General features: G+C 40.7%; 1 protein-coding gene across 1 annotated transcript in view; it reads right to left on the reverse strand.

Annotated features, from left to right (window-relative positions):
• Nucleotides 1–18594: 18594 nt before the first annotated feature.
• The window catches only part of sntg2 (syntrophin, gamma 2), a 158107-nt gene continuing 154960 nt past the window's right edge, over nt 18595–21741 (reverse strand). The window contains exons 15-17 of the mRNA XM_033642235.2: nt 21315–21407; nt 20699–20809; nt 18595–19675 (exon numbers count right to left, since the gene is read on the reverse strand). Coding sequence (XP_033498126.1) covers nt 19547–19675; nt 20699–20809; nt 21315–21407 — 333 coding nt within the window. The 3' untranslated portion in view covers nt 18595–19546. The remainder of the gene's footprint in view (nt 19676–20698; nt 20810–21314; nt 21408–21741) is intronic.

The following is a 21741-nucleotide window of genomic DNA, read 5'->3' on the forward strand; positions in this document are numbered from 1 at the left end:
TCTTTGAACACGGGCGTATTTCCAGGTGGCAGTCGGGCCTCTCCACCCCATGGGCCCCAGTGCAACCGCACTGCCTGCACTGTTTATATTTACGCCCCTGTATTTGAGGCATCATCAGTCAATACACAAACCCAGAAGCAGGAGCCTTCCAAGTCTTATATGCAGCATTTTTACTTGAATGTCATTGTGTCAGATTTGGTAGTAAATCTTCTGACTTGCTTTAAAGCAAAACAGACATTTGAATAAAAAACAATAAGAACATACTGTCTTCACTGTGAAGGCTGTTTTTTGTCTTTGTTTCTTTCTGTTTACAAGATATACAGAGAAAAGGTTCAGTGAGACGTAACAATGTTAACTGTGCTGCTGACATTTCCATGGGTTTATCATCTTCCACACAGATGCAGGTGAGTCATAACCAAATACGGTTTAAACTGATTAGTTTTTAATCATATGTTTGTATCATCATTCTTTACTACAATTATTTTTCCAATCCCTATATTTCAGGTATTTTCATAAATGATCAAACATTGTAGATGCAAATACATTTCAGCGAAAGCAGTTATTTACAAAGGTTTACTTACAGTTTAAATGTGTGGCTTCATCTGTTGTAATCCTTGGGAGAATAATGCAGAGGAACACAAAAAGGCAAATTAAATTGAAATAACAAGCCATTTTATGTGGGCAGTGAACAGTGAAAGAGTCAAAGATTTTCACTGTAACAGTAAAGACTTATCTCAGTGCTGTGTGCACTGACAAACCCGTCCTTTTATATTCAGATAAAGCAGGGAGCCCTTTGTGAAGGTTAAGTAAACTTGCCCACACTAGAGTAACTCAGAGAATCACTGTTTCTCTTGTCTTTGGTTGACTGGCTTGAAAAGGAACTTGTTTTCCTGTTCATTATCTCAGCCATTTTCAGCCATTTGGTAGGTTCTGGAACTCCATGTAACAATCCCAGATATAATACGGACACATTGTACAGACACATATAGTGAGTGATATAGCCCAAACTACAACAAGGAGTCCAGAGGTCCCTGTGACCGGGGCATTATCATGAGATGAGATGTCGAAGAACTTTGTTAGTTGACATTCACTAGTCCACCGGGCTGGCAACACTAGAGGACAAAAGGCATGAAATCACTTTTGAACAAATAAAACACTCCAGCTATGATGAAGGGTGGATTGTAACTCATAAACTGGACATATTCTGAATTCCTGTCCCTCTGCACCCTTTTACACCCCCATCACATTTTTGGTTATGGGTGCACTATGCAAGATTTTCCTCAAAAACAATGTATTGACTTATACAAAGGTAATGGTTCTCAATCATCACTTGTGACCCACTAGAAGTGTGTGGTGGTGTATTTATCTGCAGATACTCTGCCCTCTACCTGGATTCTTATTTTCTTCTTTTTTTTTTTTTTTTTTGCTGTGTTTGGGATGTTCCTGGGCACAACGCAGGTGAGGTCGGGACTTTATGAAAAGATAGCAACCAGGTGCCAGACCGCAAGCAGCATGCATCAAAAAAGAAGCTACAAAAATCGATAAAAAAAATACCACCAAAAAAACCCTCTGCTACATAGCAAGATAAATTGCTTGTCTCACTTTCACAATTTGTGCATTGCTGACCACCTCAATCCCCCTTTGTTAACATCAAACTGCTAGTTATAACCAAACGTATCAGAAAAGCAAACATACAAACCCACAGCAGCGTGATAAGAACTATCTAAAATGACTGATGCCATCCAAAATGTATTTGACGTGTACTTGGGAGTTTTTTGTTCAGCCCATGTCCCACCTGAGGGGGTGGGGATTGTGACCTGTACTGCAGCCAGCCACCAGGGGGCGATTGAGATGTTTTGGCTTCACTTTTGGGAATCTGTCTTGATGTCCATCTTTATATACAGTCTATAGCCAAAAACATTAGCTCTCTGAGCATTACCTCCCCTTGGCATTTTGTTCCCTGGATAGGCTTATTCCACAAAATGGCCACCGTGACCAGTTGGACTCATTTTTGAATACTAAGGAATGTTCTACAACATTTTTTTTCTATGAAGAGTTCCTGAAGTGGAACAAAGCTCTGCACTAGCAAACTTGCTAACTGTCCATTTGTAAGCTAATTAGCTTGGTTGCCAGCAAGACATGAGTTCACAGTTAATTTGTTTACAGTCTGCAAACCATACCTCATTTGTAAAGCACTTCAACAGAAGGGTCTTATGTACATAATATTAAACATGTAAAAACAATTAGAAATCAGTTTCCATCCAAATTCGAAACATCTGTCTTTTAAGTTTTTGTACATTCTTGAAATTGGGTTTGATTTGGCCATGGTTATCTCTGAGATTTATTATGCAATAAATTCCAAACCAATATAAATCATCCGTCATCCGTCTCATCCCGCCCCCCAGTGGCAGCGCAACAAAACCTTTCTGCTCCAGCTAAATCTGCCTCTTTGAGTCTGAGCCAACAAACAGCTTTCTAGTCTGATGTTTAGAAAATACAGATCGTAAACTGGCTGAACCGCTCGGCTGCGACCCAGCGGAGGCTCTGCCTCCGGCGGGCTCCCAGCAGCACTCGAATCAGGTTGACCGGCTCCAAAGCCCGGACCATCCAAGCCTTTGCAGCTCGTGGAGCTGTAGGAAGAGGCAGCTTGTGACCCTAACCCCAACCCCAAGCAGTTAGCTTTGCTACGCATAAACAAATCCCCAATCGCGGACGTGATGCTGTGGGAAACAACACAATTTTAGTTAGAGGGGAACATTACTCGAGGCGGGCAAATACTTCTACGCCAGAGAGACGGCTGGCCGGCACCGGTCTCTCCTGCTTTGAGGGTCGGTGTGTGTCAGAGTAAATACATATTTAATCTATTAAGACTGGATGTGTTTGAATGAAAAAGGCTATTATCAGAAAAACGGAGCAGATTTATGTTTTCAATGAAAACGTATCTCAATGAAGAAAGGCAAAGCGCTAGCCTCCCGTTGTCATTCATCTCAGCTAACATTGCATGTAGAAGTTATGCTAACTATTCTACTTAGTAACATTAATATGAATCACAAAACATTTTGAAACTTACCATTCAGTGACCACCTGAAAGGAATCATTTTCAGCTGGCAGGGCTTCTGCTTCGTCCTCTGAGTCATCAGAGGGCTCAAACATGTACGCCTGGATTAAATTTGTGGCAGCCATTGCTGAGCCAGCGAGATGTTAGTCAAAACGATGGAGCTGTCAGTCAGAACGTTATCTGCCACTCCCACTCTGTCCTGGCAAGTGGTCTAAACAGCAAAATGAGCTGTTTTTAAACCAGGTTTTCTAATAGTTATGAATGGTTATTTTCACTCAGACTTTTGTGAATGATTAATGAGACACTCGACTTTAATATAATATATGCATTTTTACTATTTCAAGGTGTGTTTCCAAAGGCTTTAAATTAAAGCAGATTGTGCCACACAGCTACAATAATGTCATCCATTTTGGACTCTCTGGCTCACCTTTACCTCATGGTTCAGCACTGTCTACAGTTGTTGCTCACATTTAACAAAAGTTGAACTGTATGCAAAACCGTGGAGCATTTTTTTCATAAATGAGAAAATCTACCAAAGAAGGCAATTCAATGGGAATTAAGTGCTTTTGCTACAAAATTTCACAGTTGTAAATTACATTTATATCTCCATCAATTAAATTAATTAAAAACATGCAGTCAAAAACACTTTAGCCCTTGAATACTGAAGTCTTTGCAGAAGCACCCTAAAATAGACCTCAGTCTGAAAACAACACTTTTGAGTGTTACCGTTTATTGGACTTAGTGAACTTGTCACTAACTTTACTTCAATGGTATAACTATTAAAACAAAAAACACATTATCAGCTGCAGTCATTGCAGTCTCCTGGGTTTGCAGTGCTGCTTCTTTCATTGTGCTTCCATCCTCCCAAGGCTATTTTCAGAGTTTAACATGCAGACTGTAGGGATTACTAACAATGAGAAAGGCCATGGCAGTGGTCCCGAAGTTGCCCTGGAAACTTCTCCTCATCACAAATACTTCAGTTAGCATTCAGGGTCCAGTGCTGCCAGCAGAGTCAACTGTGAGAGTCACGGCCCATTGATAGTTGAGCAGTGTACTTGAAATTCATGCTTGACATGGTGCTGATGCAACTTGATGATGCTGTGTGTGTGGCAGTAGCCGGCAGTGACTTCAGCAGTAGGCACAGTGGAGGCTCTCTGTGCACTCTTGTCACAGTGCCTGGTTTAACTCCAACGCTGTGTTGTGCAGTGTTTCAGACAAAACTTTCAACAAATGAATCTCAGAGTTAGTAGAGAATGAAGTGAATGACATCCAAAGAAAAACTTACGGCATATATCTGAATATTTTGTGCTCAGTGTGGAGGCAGGCAGACTATTATGCAATACTTAGTATGCTTAGTTAGTGTTAACTAAACCTTAAACATGTCTTAAGGACATAAAAACCTGGATGAGCTCCTATTGATGTTAAATTTACACAAAACTGAAGTTATTGTTCTCGGTCCCACACATATAAGAAACTCTCTCTGATGACATAGTTTCTTTAGATGGCATTGCTCTGGACTCTACCACAACCGTAAGGAACCTTGGAGTACTATTTGATCAAGATTTGTGTTTTAACTCCCTTATTCTTCACAGAAACACGGAGGCAAAACAGAACACAGCCAGCTTCTGTTTTTTTGTGCGACACTTCCGGTCCAGCACTCTTGACCACTGTGTAAATGGGAATCGCCTTGTTGTTTACCTTGTTGAGTTTAGCTATATATATATATCCCATTTTTCACGTCACTATATCACCGTTTAGACTAATCTGATGTTTGTAAAGTCTATAAACACAATGATTGAACAAAGATTACTATTTCTGTGTGCACGTTTTGTAATTAATAACATTGTTATCGTGGATTAGCTGGGCTAACCGTTAGCTGTTAGCCATTACCCGTTAGCCGTTAGCGTTGTCTGTAATAACTCAATAAACGGTCCGTGAAAAAAATATTTTTTCCAGCGGAGTTACAACATGATTGAGCTAACTGGGGTAGTTTTATGTCGTATCCGACAACGGGAGGCTTTTAACAGATGACGTCCTGATGTTAGCTTTGCTGCTAGTGTTAGCTGTCCCTGTCAGCTGCAGCCACTGATGCTTTCTAGACATCGTGATTTCCCAAAACTGAATAAATACCACACATAGCAACACAAAACTGCTTTGCTAGCTCAATCATGTTATAACGGCTGGATGGTTGATGCGTACATGCTGATTCGGGTGCTATCAGAGCCGATCCATGCATCACTATGGCTTAATAATCAACTCAGTCCATAAAAACAACCCGTCCTGTGTTAGGAGTGTATGTCGCTGACAGAAAGAAAGAAAAATGTAATAAAAGATAGAAAAGCAGCGTACACCTCACATATTTATTTCTCACAGTTGCGCGCACGTTTGGCTGGCATGCAGAAGCACCGTCTGTGTGTCGAGGGTGCGAGCCGCAGCTTCAGCTGCTCAGGTAGAGAGGCTGTGTAGCCCAGTGTGTTTTTTTGCTGATTCGATTCTGCTGGTTCACTGGAGACGGGGATCAAGCAGTTTGTCTCACTCGGGATAGAGTGTGCTTTTTGGTTCATAGTTTTTGATTGACATGCGATTTATTCGCGTTTAGAGGGAATTATTTTTACCGGATAACGAAAACGTGGGCACAGTTATCTATATAAAATACACAGACTAACTAACTAATTAACTGATTGACTAACATAAACAATTGAAAATTGAAAAAAATTAGCTTGCACTGTTAGCTCCGGTAAGGGAAAGCATGAGGGAAAGCAGCTGACCAGAAGTCACGCACAAAAACACGGAAGTTGATCACTATTTACTTCCACGTTTGAAAATAAGGTGGATAAAACTAACTTCAAGGACTGCATTTTTTCATGTGTGTAATATTGCAAGAATTAGGCCTATCCTGTCTCAAAAAGACACCGAAAAAATGCTTCACACATTTGTTACCTCTAGGTTAGATTACTGTAATTCCCTATTATCAGGTAGCTCTAACAAGTCTTTAAAAACTTTCCAGCAGATCCAGAATGCAGCGGCACGTGTACTGATGGTAACGAAGAAAGAGCTCACATTTCTCCTGTTTTAGCTTCTCTGCACTGGCTCCCTGTAAAATCCAGAATTGAATTTAAAATCCTTCTCCTCACCTATAAAGCTCTAAATGGTCAGGCTCCATCATATGTAGTGCGCTCTGAGAATGCAGGGTTGATCGTGGTACCTAAAGTCTCCAAAAGTAGAACAGGAGCCACAGCCTTCAGCTTAAGACTTTCGTTTTTGATAAAGCTTATAGTTAGGGCTGGCTCAGGCTTGTCTTGGACCAGTCTGTAGTTAGGCTGACTTAGGCCTAGTCTGCCAGGGGACCTCATATGACACACCGAGCACCTTCTCTCCTTCTCTCTCTCTCCTCAGTTTCTGAAAAGTTGGTTAATTTGTTAACATTCATGTCCTATTACTGCATGTCACTAACTCGGCTTCTCCTCCGGAGCCTTTGTGCTCCACTGTCTCGCAGATTAACTCATATCGCAGCGGTGCCTGGATAGTGTGACGTGTGTGGTTGTGCTGCTGCCGTGGTCCTGCCAGATGCCTCCTGCTGCTGCTGTTATCATTAGTCATACTTCTACTGTTATTATACACATATGATTATTGTCACATACATATACTATCATATATTTATATATTCTTACAACATATTGTACCACAATAGCTGTAATTATTATTATACATTTATTACATTGAGTGCACAGTTGCCCACGTACAGTTTCACATGGTGTGTGTTTGGGATACAGGTCATAGGAAACTGCAGATTAAATAGTCAACTGAACCCATTAAGAAGAGCAATGTATTCAGACAGAGTTTTTGAAAAACGTGGGACAGACAGAATGACTGACTGACAGAATGACACACTGACAGTTTCCATGATTATGTACAACATACCATACCATGACTTAGTCACACCAAAAATTAGAAAAAAAACCAACATTCGGCCACAGGGGGAGCCACAGCGATTAGTCGCAGTTTAGCCATTTTTAAGCATTTTTCTGTTGTTAGAGCGCCACCCAGTTGCCAATTAGAGTTAAATTTCTCCAGTCACCTTGAGGCGTCCTGTTCTACATATCTACCAAGTTTAGTAAAAATTGATATGGCGGTTAGGCCCAGATAAGAAATTAGCTCTCTAGCGCCCCCATTTTGTTTGATGGGGTCAATAATGGAGGGGTCCCCTCAGATTATGTGTGGTCATATACCTACAAAGTTGCGTGGTGATCGGTGAAACCCTTGAGATGTTATACACCTTTATGGTGTATAATATCTCATACGGGGCATGAGATATGCTCATTCAAAGTTTGCAATTTCAGTTGGTTGCTATAGCGCCCCCCTTTGGCCAATTGATGTAATATTGCTTCATTCGCATCCTCCCATGACCCTCTACCACTGTGCCAAATTTCACATGGATTGACCAAGTCAGTGAGGAGAAAAACGTGGAACAGACACACCCACAGACAGAGTTTTCGTCATTGTAAGATTGTAGCTATTGTCATTACTGTTGTTGCTGTGCATCTCTCTCTGGCTCTATCTCTCATGGTCTCTCCATCTCAATTTCTCTCTCTCTGTCTCTCTTAATGTAGCCCTCTGAGGCAAATTGTCCAGTCCATCATTCAGTCAGTTGTTTTTGCTTTGTCAGTCCACTAGATACATTTTTTCTGCAATAAAAATTATTAAATTAAGGAACATTGTTATTACTTCATACTGCTAGATGAAGCATATGTTGACAAATTTTTCGTTTGGGGTCCTCATATCCCAAAATGTTTAAAATCGCCATAACATTGTATCATGATCAAAGTATCATGATAATATCGTATCCCAGGGCCTCTGGTGATTCCCATTCCTAATGCACAATATAGTGCAATCTAATGCTATGCAGGTACAATAAATGCTACCTTTCTAAAGCTTTGCAATGTTCAGTTTTTCACTGTGTCAGGAGGTTGTGAATCCACTTTATGGTAATGTCTGTTACTGTATAGTCTGCTGTGTTGTTATTCAGATTTCCCATTAAATGTCTTTAAGTCAGTTTTGGTGACAATCTATTTTCTGACTACTGCTGCTGCTCTTTCCAAGGTGTATTCACTTTCAAAGTTACATCATTTTTAAGTGTTTAGAATACTGGACCAACGATAAGCAGCAACTCCCTGACCTCTTTTTTTATACATCTAAGTTACCTAATGATGCCTTTAAAACTAGATGCTAACTGTCAAAGCTCAAACATACTGCAAATTGGCATTCAGCTCACCAAGGCTACAGGTTACAGATGTTGAGTGAAATTACATTTTTCATGTAGTTGTGTTGAATAATAAAACATCTCTTATGGCGCTATCATAACACAGAATTAAAATAATGTATAACACATTTTACAGTGTATTCCATTAGCACAAAGAAGTGTAATTTGTTATATAAGTCACCTTACATATTAAGTACAATAAATGTGCCAATATAAAGGTGTTTCTTTACTTGATGAGATCAAAGTAATGAGCTGCATGACCATGTAATTTATCAACAGTGATTGAGCTCAGTGGTGAGCTAATGTTTCACTGATCCCAAATAACATATGCTTCGCTAACACGAGGGGCTGACAGATGCCAGGCAGGGGGGTAGCTATCACCGACAACACCAAGATCATATGTGTATTGTTACTAGGAATTTAAACATCCCAAGGAAGACTTTACATTCTACAGTTATGTGTTATTTCTAGCATCAGGACTCATGACCTCAGTATTTCGAAAAATCCTGTCCTATCCTATATCGTCACGGCTGTGATTCGGTCATAGGCACTCGAGTGTGATATTGCTTTTAAACAACAACAGCTTAAACAGCAATGTTGAGTACGGAAATGTTAACAAAAGATGATGAAATAAATTATTTAAGTATGTTATGTAGCTCCGTGAAAAAAAAACAGTTCCCCCAGTCTGTTGCCAGGCAACGCAGCACACACGCCTGGAACTCACTCGCTACTTTGTATTTTCATTGATCTGCAACTGTGTAACTTCGTCCAGTTCGGCTGGTGAAACGTTGGCATAACTGGATGATGGCACGGATTCAAACACACCTGGAGGTCTGCACAGAAGAGTCCTGGCTTTCCTTTTCCTCGTCCTCTCCTAACGACCACTCATAATTTAATTCAAATGTAATTTTGGGGAAAATATCCATCTTCTTGGTGTAACGCTATAGTGTCAGTTTGCGTCAATGTAGCGAGTGTGACAGTTGGTTAATTAACGGTTGTATTTATATTTATGACACCTGTGAGCGGAGTGATTTTACTGTTACATGTCCCAGTGATGTCATACTCTATATCAGCACTCACGGAATGCCTCACGTTCAATTAAATTACTCGGTCGTAACTAACTGTTGTATAATTGTCATCATAGATCGGTTCTCACACTGGGTAGAAGTAGTTCCATCAAAAGATCTAGGTTCAGAAACTGTCATTAAGTTTGTAGCTGTTCTAGTTCTGGTTTTAGGTTGTTTCTAACAAAATCTGTGCGAACACAAAGCTGAACAGGGTAGATGCTTTGCCTCTTGCACTAATGAGCTTTCACATGCAAACTCACAGAAGCATGCATCTAACACCGCATTAAATGCTCACAGGTCAACCTAGGCTTGCATCACATTTGTGAGGCCCCACTTGAACAACTGTAAATTCAGCTGAAAGACTATATGAAACAGCTAAATGCCGTCCATAGATCAATCAATCTGCAGGAAAAAAGGAGAGAACCAAGTCTCGACCGAGTGGTTGAAAAACCAGTGGCGCCTTGCGATCAGGTGTACATCAAAATTTTCCAGAGAAAGTGGCATGAGCCAAGGTGAGAGGGACCCTACACGGTGGTGCGAGCAACTCCCAAAGTGGTCCAGGTCAAAGGGAGCACAACGTGGTATCACCTGAATCACTGCACAAAAGTTCAAGGAAAGAACAAGGGCGGTATTGAGTTAAAAGACAATGATAAACAAAAAGACTCTCTGGTGTGTTTTGGGGGTAATGAGCATTCTGATATGGGTGCCAACAGAAGCAGGAAAAATGGGAGATAATCATTCATGAGTTTGTATCCTTGTTTAATTACCTTTTGATGATTCTACGTACTAGTAAAATCACTGTATGTAATGTTGATTCATGTTGAAGGTTGCCAGTGGGAGGGGCCATAAGAGAGTTTTCCTATAAACAGCCGACAGGTTTTTCACTCTTACACGGTGTGAACTCTTATTTTGTGCAACCTTGTTTTGTGTAGTCTGTTATGTGTAAGAGAATTGCCTAATCATGCACTAGCATAATTAAGAGAGACATGGGGAATTCTGGCAATTTGAAATCACTTAAGTATGTTCTACCTAATTGGTAGAAAAGGGCGGGGATATGGTGTGGCGAAAAGGCTTAGGAATGTGAGACAGTTAAGGTCAGATCAGAAGCAGAATATGTACAGTACAGGCCAAAAGTTTGGACACACCTTCTCATTCAATGCGTTTTCTTTATTTTCATGACTATTTACATTGTAGATTCTCACTGAAGGCATCAAAACTATGAATGAACACATGTGGAGTTATGTACTTAACAAAAAAAGGTGAAATAACTGAAAACATGTTTTATATTCTAGTTTCTTCAAAATAGCCACCCTTTGCTCTGATTACTGCTTTGCACACTCTTGGCATTCTCTCCATGAGCTTCAAGAGGTAGTCACCTGAAATGGTTTTCCAACAGTCTTGAAGGAGTTCCCAGAGGTGTTTAGCACTTGTTGGCCCCTTTGCCTTCACTCTGCGGTCCAGCTCACCCAAAACCATCTCGATTGGGTTCAGGTCCGGTGACTGTGGAGGCCAGGTCATCTGCCGCAGCACTCCATCACTCTCCTTCTTGGTCAAATAGCCCTTACACAGCCTGGAGGTGTGTTTGGGGTCATTGTCCTGTTGAAAAATAAATGATCGTCCAACTAAACGCAAACCGGATGGGATGGCATGTCGCTGCAGGATGCTGTGGTAGCCATGCTGGTTCAATGTGCCTTCAATTTTGAATAAATCCCCAACAGTGTCACCAGCAAAACACCCCCACACCATCACACCTCCTCCTCCATGCTTCACAGTGGGAACCAGGCATGTGGAATCCATCCGTTCACCTTTTCTGCGTCTCACAAAGACACGGCGGTTGGAACCAAAGATCTCAAATTTGGACTCATCAGACCAAAGCACGGATTTCCACTGGTCTAATGTCCATTCCTTGTGTTTCTTGGCCCAAACAAATCTCTTCTGCTTGTTGCCTCTCCTTAGCAGTGGTTTCCTAGCAGCTATTTGACCATGAAGGCCTGATTGGCGCAGTCTCCTCTTAACAGTTGTTCTAGAGATGGGTCTGCTGCTAGAACTCTGTGTGGCATTCATCTGGTCTCTGATCTGAGCTGCTGTTAACTTGCCATTTCTGAGGCTGGTGACTCGGATGAACTTATCCTCAGAAGCAGAGGTGACTCTTGGTCTTCCTTTCCTGGGTCGGTCCTCATGTGTGCCAGTTTCGTTGTAGCGCTTAATGGTTTTTGCGACTCCACTTGGGGACACATTTAAAGTTTTTGCAATTTTCCGGACTGACTGACCTTCATTTCTTAAAGTAATGATGGCCACTGGTTTTTCTTTAGTTAGCTGATTGGTTCTTGCCATAATATGAATTTTAACAGTTGTCCAATAGGGCTGTCGGCTGTGTATTAACCTGACTTGTGCACAACACAACTGATGGTCCCAACCCCATTGATAAAGCAAGAAATTCCACTAATTAACCCTGATAAGGCACACCTGTGAAGTGGAAACCATTTCAGGTGACTACCTCTTGAAGCTCATGGAGAGAATGCCAAGAGTGTGCAAAGCAGTAATCAGAGCAAAGGGTGGCTATTTTGAAGAAACTAGAATATAAAACATGTTTTCAGTTATTTCACCTTTTTTTGTTAAGTACATAACTCCACGTGTTCATTCATAGTTTTGATGCCTTCAGTGAGAATCTACAATGTAAATAGTCATGAAAATAAAGAAAACGCATTGAATGAGAAGGTGTGTCCAAACTTTTGGCCTGTACTGTACTTAGACTGAACAACCTTTAACGGGGCAAAATAATAAGAGCAGAATGTTCCAAAACAATTCACACACACACACACACACACACACACTGAAAGTTAGGTAGGGTGTCTGTCTAAGGAGTAGTATAAGAATGTTTGGTGAACTGTTCTGTGAAGATGTAAGCTGTGTTTACAATAAAATACCCGCGAAAGGCTGTGAACTGACCTTATGTCATCAAGTCGTTTTTCAACAAAACTGGTATGGATTTCTTTGGTGGGACCATTTTTAAGTGGTAAAATACATTTTGTTGCTGACCCCAAACCACAGCTGTACATTGCTTAGCTTCCATGTCAGAGTCAAGGCTGCTCCTCCAAACTGGGGGCATGCAGACTGACATCTGTTGTTTGTAATATAGTGTACGTAGATAAGTACCTCATACAACTCCACTTCAAAAAATCTGAACTAAGGCTCTCTAATAAGAACAAGAGTCAAATTTGTCAGAATTCAAGCCCTGTATCGCTGCAGATATGTATGCAAAAGTTTGCTTCGGCCAGTAGGTGGTGCTGAGTTTTGGCTCAGCAATTTCCAACATGGGGGTGGGGTCACAAACTTTCTAATTTTACAGCTAAACAGTACACTAAAATGTGTTTCTGAAAACATCTGCGGCAACAAATAGACAACAGTAATAGAGTCTTGTTTCATAATTGATCAGTGCTGCCTAATTTGACAGTTTGACTGCAGTCAGACACTGTGTTAGAGACTCCTCAACTCTGATTGGTTGTTTTTATCCACATGCAGTGGAGTCTGATGCCATTAGAAGCACTACCAAGAGGCAGAAGAACATAATTTGTTGTACAGTCTGTCTCATGTACTACTGTCATGAAATGGTGACAGTTTCAGAAAGTATGAGAAAAAGCTATTTTTCATGAAACTCACCAGCAACAGCTTTAAAGGGAGTCAGAGGCAAGATCATGTCATGGGTTGTTTACTGATAAGTGGTCACAGATTCAGAGTTTGTAGGTGTTTTCTGAATAACGCTGTGTCCTCCATGATTCATTGCATTTAAGTCCAAAACAAGATAACATTTGACCCATGCAAGAGATAAACACTCTCGCACAGTCAAAGTCCCTAAGGCTTGCCGAGCCAAGTAGGGCAGGTACTTGTCAAATGAAAACTGACAACCATTATCCTGTCATTCATGTTGTAAATAAATGCCAAGTAGTGTCAGATTCCCAGTGTCAACATGTGTTTACCCACGCCAGTGTCACCATCAGTGCACCACAACATTCCAAAATAACTGCCTCGGTGGAAAAACAGAGATGAGTAATAAACCCGTCAGACAGGTTTGATCAGAACTGATCCAGTGCCATGATTAATCATTTAAGCTACCTCTGGTGTGATTTATTCCCTCTAGGCCCATGTTTTTATGTGTGACACAAGGAAATGAAAAGCCACCAACAATGGCACACAGCTTGTTTTCCAACTGTCTTTGTATAACAGATATAATGTGAAGTAATGCAGTGTTACATATATATATGATAGGTTTCCTGTGAACAAATTGCAAAATAGGACATTTTTAATGGCAATGTTCTATCCTGTTTCATTTGTCATGTTAATTTTCATTTCTCTTTGAAGCAGAGTATTTGATACTGTTTCCAGCTGACATTTTAGCCAGTGTTGTTGTTTTCTGATAAAGCTTCTCTACATTGCTGGTGGCAGTGTCTGCCATTCCTGCTTCATATGCAAATGTACAGAGAAAATGATGCATATAGGGTAAAAATCACCACACAAAGCTGGGGCTCAATCTCCTGCAGCAATGCCTCCAGCATGGCAGCGTGCCCATTAAACGCAACCTGTAATCATTCACCAGTGGGAAGCCATTGAGGGATCATGTCCTTCATTGTGCACTAGCAACACATAATGTCGTGTTAGGCTGCGTCTGTGAAGTTGGGGCTGGGGGTGGGGGGGCCATCTGTGTGATATGCTTTTCAGGTGAGTGTCCTCTCAGTGACCAGAAGCAGCTGGCAACTTGTATCAAAGGAAACTTGTCTCCCATGCCAACAGCCAGAGTTAGCAGCAAATAGGACAGTAGCAAGGGGAATGTTTCAACCCAAAGTGAGAAATGGGATAAGATGAAAAGAAAAACTAGGATTACTGCCTTGTGGTTGTATGCCTCCGGAAGCTTTTTCAGTCGCACCACCTATCCTATTAGACATTTATGTGAAATTTTGTCATAATTTGTGCATGATATCTTGAATTTTGGAGAAAAAAAAGTTTGGTAAGGACACAGTGACCTCGACCTTTGACCTTCCACAACCAAATCAGTTTATTCTTAAGTCCAAGTGGATGTTTGTGCTGAATATGAGTTAACTTTCTCAAGGCCTTCTTGAGATATTGTGTTCACAAGAGTGAGATGGATTCAAGGTCACAGTGACCTGTAATCTTTAACCACCAAGATCTAATCAGTTTATTGTTGAATCGAAGTGGACATTTGTGCCAAATTTGAAGAAATTCCCTTAAAGGGATAGTGCAAAAATGAAAATTCAGCCATTATCTACTCATCCATATGCCGAGGGAGGCTCAGGTGAAGTTTTAGAGTCCTCACAACACTTGCGGAGATCCGAGGGAGAAGTGGGTAGCAGCACAACTGCACACCTAATGGCTGACGGCGCCCCAGATTAAAACGTCCAAGAACACAGAATTGAAACCACAAAGTATCTCCATACTGCTCATCCGTAGTGATCCAAGTGTCCTGAAGCCCCGACATAAAAAGTTGTTTTGAAAAACATCATTTGAACTCTGTTTTTGGCCTCACTGTAGCCTGTAGCATTAACTGCCTCTCTGTACACTGTGCTGACATGTGTATGCTTGCGTGAGACCATGGGACATGGGCACCGTCTTCACGTGTGTTCACGTGCTTTCGCTGGTCTAGCGCGCAGCTCTTCCTGAGATATCACCTTCACAAGAATGAGACAAACATGGTCACAGTGAGCTTGACCTTTGTTCTATGACCACTAAAATCTAATCATTTGTGCTAAATTTGAAGAAATTCCTGCAAAGCATTCTTGAGATATCACTTTCATGGGAACAGGACTTACGTATGGACAGACGGACAACCTGAAAACATAATGCCTCCGGCCATGGCTATTGCCGGCTCGGAGGCCTAATAAACCTCAGGGTTAAGGGGTCTTGAATAATTGATTTTAATGATGACTTTACCACCATTATGTTGCTTGTCAACCACTTAAGACTTAGCTAACCATATGAAATACACACCACTCTAGTATCCATGGATTAAATATAAAGCTATAGAGCTAAAGGATACTTAGCTTTGCTTAGCATAAAGATTGGGAAGTCTAGCTTGTTCAACTGTAGTCTGCCTACCACCATCTCTAAAGCTCATGTCTAGTTTATTTCATACAAATACCCAACCTATGAAATCACCAGATTGTAGTTCTGCAAGGGGTTATGTGGATTCTCTGGCTGCCTGACAACCTCATTGTGACAAAACATTAAAAACTGTGCCCGTTCAAAAACCATCAAAACAGTGAAAGAGCTTTTATATTTTGTAAGTATTCCTTTAAAAAAACTGTAAGCTGATGTTACTTACAGTGTGATGACAAAATCATCTGAATGAAAGACGCACTTTGAGCTGGGGTATGAAGTTTTCTGAGAAAAAGAAAAAGGTAGAATTTTAAAATGCATCCTCTTCCTGAAGATACCCCCTCTCTGTCCTAAGCCCCTCCCACCAAAAGAGTCCAGGCATATAAACGTGCTTCATCTTATTTCATACATAATTTTTTATAATCTGATTATTTGTGGGGCTTTTTCTCTGTTCATCAGACCACAAATGAGACGAGAATTAATAAACTACCACAATGCAGGCCACTGCCTTGCTCCCCGCCTTGCTCCCTGCCACTGTGGACTGCTTTGCGAAGGGGATGGTGGAAAAGGGCTCCAGAGCAGAGTCCTGCACTGGGTCAGGTACCTGCAAAAACAGCTGATTTGCGGGTGGTTTTTAAAAAAACATTTTTTCCCGGGTTCGGATCTGGGTGGAAAAAATAACATACGGGTCGGATCGCGGGTTTTAGATAAACACGTCAGTCATTAGTTCGGTAAACTACAGATAACTATCTTGGTCATTATTTAATCTCTGAGGATCGCCTCCACTATTTCGCAACGGTCGTTGGTTCAGCTGTTTACACGCGTTTCACCATCTAATAACACAATTTGTGATTGAATGACAAAATTAACATGGCTGCCACCGTCTAACAAGCGCTGCTTCCAAAACAGTAAATAATTATTTAGGCATTTGAGAAATAAGTGGATAAAACGTACAACTATCACTTTATAATGCTTCTGAAGTGTTTCCCTGATGGATTACTTCTCTCCTCGATGGATTCTAAAAACATGTGACGGCTCGTAACTGCTGAACGTCGCTCTGGACAGAAAGTAAGTCTGTTATGACACATGTAAAGTTCCTTTACATAGATTAAAAGTTTAAAAGCATAACAAACGAGTGCTTTTACACTCGTATAGGAGAAGAACACAGAGGGTTGATGATGGAGCTGAAGTCAGGTTTTTATTGTGAGAGCTGGTTCATTCAGGTCGTTGTTTACTTACTGGCACCTTAACTGTGGCGATATGCTGTTCAATATTCAGCCAATATGACCCAAAATGATTACTTTAAATCCGGGTTACGGGTCGGGCTGCAGGTCGTGTTTCAACGGGTCGGACCGGGTTGCGGTACTAATTGGCCTGATGCGCGGGTTTGCGGTTTCGGGTACGGGTTTGTACGTCGCCGGGTCGGGTCGGGGCAGATCTTGAAAACTGGACCTGTGCAGGACTCTGCTCCAGAGATGGACCTCCAACTGGCCGCAGTAGAATCTAATTCAGCGGTCAGAGCGGGCTTGTGGCCAGCAGCAGCGCCAGGTCTAACCTGTGTAATGGCAGCATTAGAAAGTTTGCTGATCAGGTGGTAAGGTGCGGCTGTCCGGCCCCCAAAGGCCTGGTTTTGTGCTAGCTATATTCGGATTGCTGAAGCTGCTAAATGGGGGTCTGTCTTCAGGGCTGCTGCCTGCTCTCTTCCCGGCGAGGTGCTCTGTAGCGGGGAGAGAGAGGTGGATGACACACTGTGTTTTGAAGCTGTGGCTTACATTAGCAAATTTGAAACCGCAGCCTTGGGCCTTTAGTTCTGTTAGCAGAGGGCTAAATTGTTAGCAACATTTTCTCTCCATCTCTGAAACACTTTGCTAATATCAACACGTTTTCTTTTGTTTATTGTCAGACTCTCTTCTTTAAGTCTGTCTTCCTTTTTTGGGTTACTTTGCGGTGGAGGCAGTTGTTGCCAGTGCTGCAATAACAACTTTCTCTGCAGGACTCACTGCCATTGGCAGGCTTTCACCATCTAAGGTCCCGTTTATTTGACAATGATTTCAACTGAAAACGGTAAACTTTAGTTGATTTTAGTTGTTTTAAAGTGAAGTGTAGATCTGTTACTGTAGCAATTCCACCTCGTCGTCCATCCAGACAAAGTTATCTGTGCATGCTTTTGCCAGTGTGTCTTCTTTGTTTTGGTTTGTAATCACCGCGTTGTAGAAGAAGGCGCTTCAGCGCAGGCCCATGGTGTCATGCTGTGGTGTTGCTTTGCAAATTTACACTGCCACCCATTGGCCTGGCGTGCATACTACAGCGTTTCCAGTAGATTTTGCGGCTTCGTGTGAACGGGGATCGTTTCAATAACTTCGTCATATAAACGCAGAAGTTTTTTAAAACGCAAATGACAGACTTTTCCGTTTTTAGAGAAACCGTTGTTGTCTAAACAGGGCCTAAAACGACTGCATGTACATCTGCATTTGTAGAACAGCCCATAGGAAGACCGTCTATCTGTAATAACCTGTGATTGGTCAACGTTTCCCACCATGAGCTGGATTTTCTTAAGCGTACAACAGAGCCAAGAGGAGGTACAGAGTTTTCTCTCAGCCCATTTGAATTACAATATAACCAAAGTTTATGTGAGATTTTTGCCTATTGATTCCAGAATAAAATTACCTACACTTGCTTTAATTGAATAAATATTGCACTGTGGCTTATCTTATCTTATACCAAATAACATATAGGGATGGGCACAGGCTCATCCAGTAAAATCAGACAACCTTAAGCTTCCATAAAGAATGTCAACTTTTATTTTTAAGTTGGCCCTGACCTTTGATTCCACACACACCAATAAGTTTGAGTTGACTGATGATGGAAATGGAGTGAAACAAGTTGACATTTCTGTCTGATTTTCAGCAAAACAGGCTACTGAGCTAGAGCTAAGCAGCGGATGAGCAGTTCAGCGACTGGGCACTGCTACCCTCCACTTTCAAAGTACACGAAACCACAGGGAGCTGTGACATGTCTCAGATGACAGGCAGTGGTGCTTTATGAGCAATTTATTGAAAACACAGCAAATATGCATTTTCACACTTAAACCATTACATAAAGCAACTGAAGACATACAGTATTCTTCACTGTATTAGAAAGGGAGTTGATAAAAGTGTCTTAACAATACTTTGAAGCTGAAATGTCACATTTCAGTGAAATGTCATCATCGGCCAGAGAGATTGGAAACTCAGGCAATTTGCCTTTATTAGATACAAAAGATGGTCACAATAGCACAAACATTATACAGTTTATTCTTTGCCAATGAAGTACCCCTGCAGTTAAATGCTGCCTTATGTTTTATTTGAACTGGGACAATATAAAAAAGGTGTTGATTTAATCCAATGGTTTTTGGAGGCTTACCAGACTGCATTGTATTGTAAGGTGTTAGTGTTCACAGCAACAACAAAAGAAAACTAAGAAAAACAAGAACTGGAACAGAGGAAGGTTGGCTATTCATTACTGTTCAACTGTGAATCTGAAGGAAAAAAAATCCCTGTCAAAGGTCTGTGACAGTAAGCCAGCATCAGATTTATTCTGTCTGTTAAAACGTACTTACTTACTGGATGTAGGCACGGCATCATTATTCTTCAGAGATACAGTATCAGCTGAGATTTTCTGATAAAAACACTGGCAGTTGCTATGTTTGGCGAATCGTGTCCTGTTGTCAAATCTGTGGCAGTCACACACCGTATGGTCGCACGGGTGCTGCCTTTAAAAGTGACAAGTTGACAAGTAACCTCTGATCATCATCAGTGTCCATCATGTAATGAGAGAAAGGAAAATATTTAAAGAAATGGAAGAACTGTGAATCTGTTTGCATTGTGTTTTTTCTACTTCATCTTCTGTCCACCATAAATTCATCCATGATCTACCTTCACAGTCTTTTACAAATATTTATTTTTTCCATAGTTCATACAAAAATAGCAAGAACAAGATATACATATCAGTTGGCTCTGTGCATAAAATACTGCTGATTTGCCACAGGTGCACATGACAATGAGGAGGGGTCATTTAACTGTTCATGTAATGTCCAGGGAAGCTTTGACTGCACATAAAGAGAGGGTCCATGGAGGCCACTTTGGCAGCGATAAAAGAATGTATACAGTGAAGGACGGCCGTTAGATTAGCAAACTCTAATTCCTGAAAGATAAGAACAGAGAGGCACAAGTATTACAACATGTTCAGTTAAAATACCAAGCATTTTGATAGCTGATGAATCTGTTGATTATTTCTTTGATTAATCTATATATTGATGGGATAAAACAAATAAGCTGAATTTTACTATTTCCAAAATTGTATTAAAAAAACAATGCCCTTTTGAAACAACTTGCAAGTCAAACCTACATCAAGAGTAAGTGCAAACAAGTACACTACAATAAAAAAAAGAAAAGAAATCATATGGACATTGTGGATGCAGCCATGCACTGAGAATGAACGGAAAATGTATAAATAAATTTGATCAGATATTGCTCAAGTTTCTGTTGTAAAGAAACAAAGGAATGACTTTAGACTGTCTGCGACTATAGACAGAATCACAATGTTTACTTAGAAAATCCCGTTAGAAAATGCATCACGTACATAAAATCAAAAATCAACTAGCAAATACTGCCTTCATTCATTTTTAGCCATCTAAAAAATGCCCACCAAAAAAAAAGCAATATCAGTTTAAGTGTACACTATATTTAGAATATCTTCACAACTTTACCTTGGCATCAGACAGTCCTTTCCAACGGTAGAACTGAAGCAGTTATATCACAGCCACATTCATTTAACTTAGCAAAACACTGAGTTGCTGGTCTACTGTGACCTTGATTGGTAAGTGTGTAAGGAAAAGCTGAGATATAAATATTCAAATATAGCGTACACTTACGCTGCCATTGATTTTTGAGATGGCATAAATACTTGTTGCTGTAGCCCTGTTCACAGCAGTGCATTGCTTAACTTCCGTGCTGGTGAATTTGGTTTATCAAACATGATAGCAAAGCAACAAAGTACATAAAATAAGCACAGCTAAGCTGGATTTACTACACTAGACACCAGACCAAATTTACCTGCTTGCTCATGGGTATCAGTGAGTGGATAATGAATAACTGATGCAAAAATAAAATTCAACAGGTCATTGTGTACCTTTAATTTTGATTTAAAAAAAAAAGATTCCATTACCTTCATCTCTATTTGGTTGCTTTCAGCATTCTTGAAAAGGAGTTTTACCCTGGTTTTCCCATCATCAGAGGAGCCTTTAAGTTGAGAGAACTTATATCGCCACATTATGGTCTGCAAGAGGATTATAAAATGCAGCAGCACATCAGGTTTTTTGGTATCAAATACCATGTGTTATTACAAAGAGACCAGCATGATCAAGACCTGACATTTCAATGTGCAGTAGTAGGCTACAAAATAACAGAAGTTCTTTGGAAATCAGTGGCGCAATTTGCAGTTATTAAGTGGAAATAAAATATACCACCTCAAAATGTAGCAAGGCTGCCAAATTAATCCCAAAACGCACTTGTAATAAAACTTAGCAAACCATTGTCTGAGATGCGGTAATTCTCCACTTTATTCTGTCCATTGTGCAAAATTAGTGACATTTGACATTATTAATATTTTTGGTGACTATTCCAGAGGTATTCAAAGTGCAGTGGTAGCTAAAGTGAACAGAGACATGCACACAGTGTATCAATACAATGAATAAAGATGTCAAACTGCAGACTTGAGAGCTATTAAGGAAAGAATAGCGCAAAACCAGGATCAACAACAACTGAACTCTGTTATACTTCACCTTTGCAGTGCCTTCTGAGCAGGTGAAGCCTGATCCAAAATCTATGGTGAAGCACAACACGTTCCCCTGGCTGCTGCACATGTAGCTTTTGGACTGTTGAGAGAATTAATATCCATTAATATTTTGATTTTCATATTTCTGCAATGACACAGTGTTCAAACGGCATGTTACATTTCTTGTAATGGCCATACTGTATGTAAATAAATTATACCTAAATTTTGTTTCCCATTTGTGGCAGTGAATGCAGTGAATGCAGCCTACTATCACCAGGGGGCGAATACATAATTTACTTGGTATTCATTAAACATCTCAGTCTTAGCCTTCACTTACTGTGTTCTTTGATAACACAGAAAATAGACTTCTTCCTGCAACACTGAGTTGGATTAGCAGGAAAAACACAAGGGTAACTAATATTATTATGAATGGC

This window comes from Epinephelus lanceolatus, chromosome 15 (assembly GCF_041903045.1).
Source record: "Epinephelus lanceolatus isolate andai-2023 chromosome 15, ASM4190304v1, whole genome shotgun sequence".
Classification (NCBI taxonomy): domain Eukaryota; kingdom Metazoa; phylum Chordata; class Actinopteri; order Perciformes; family Serranidae; genus Epinephelus; species Epinephelus lanceolatus.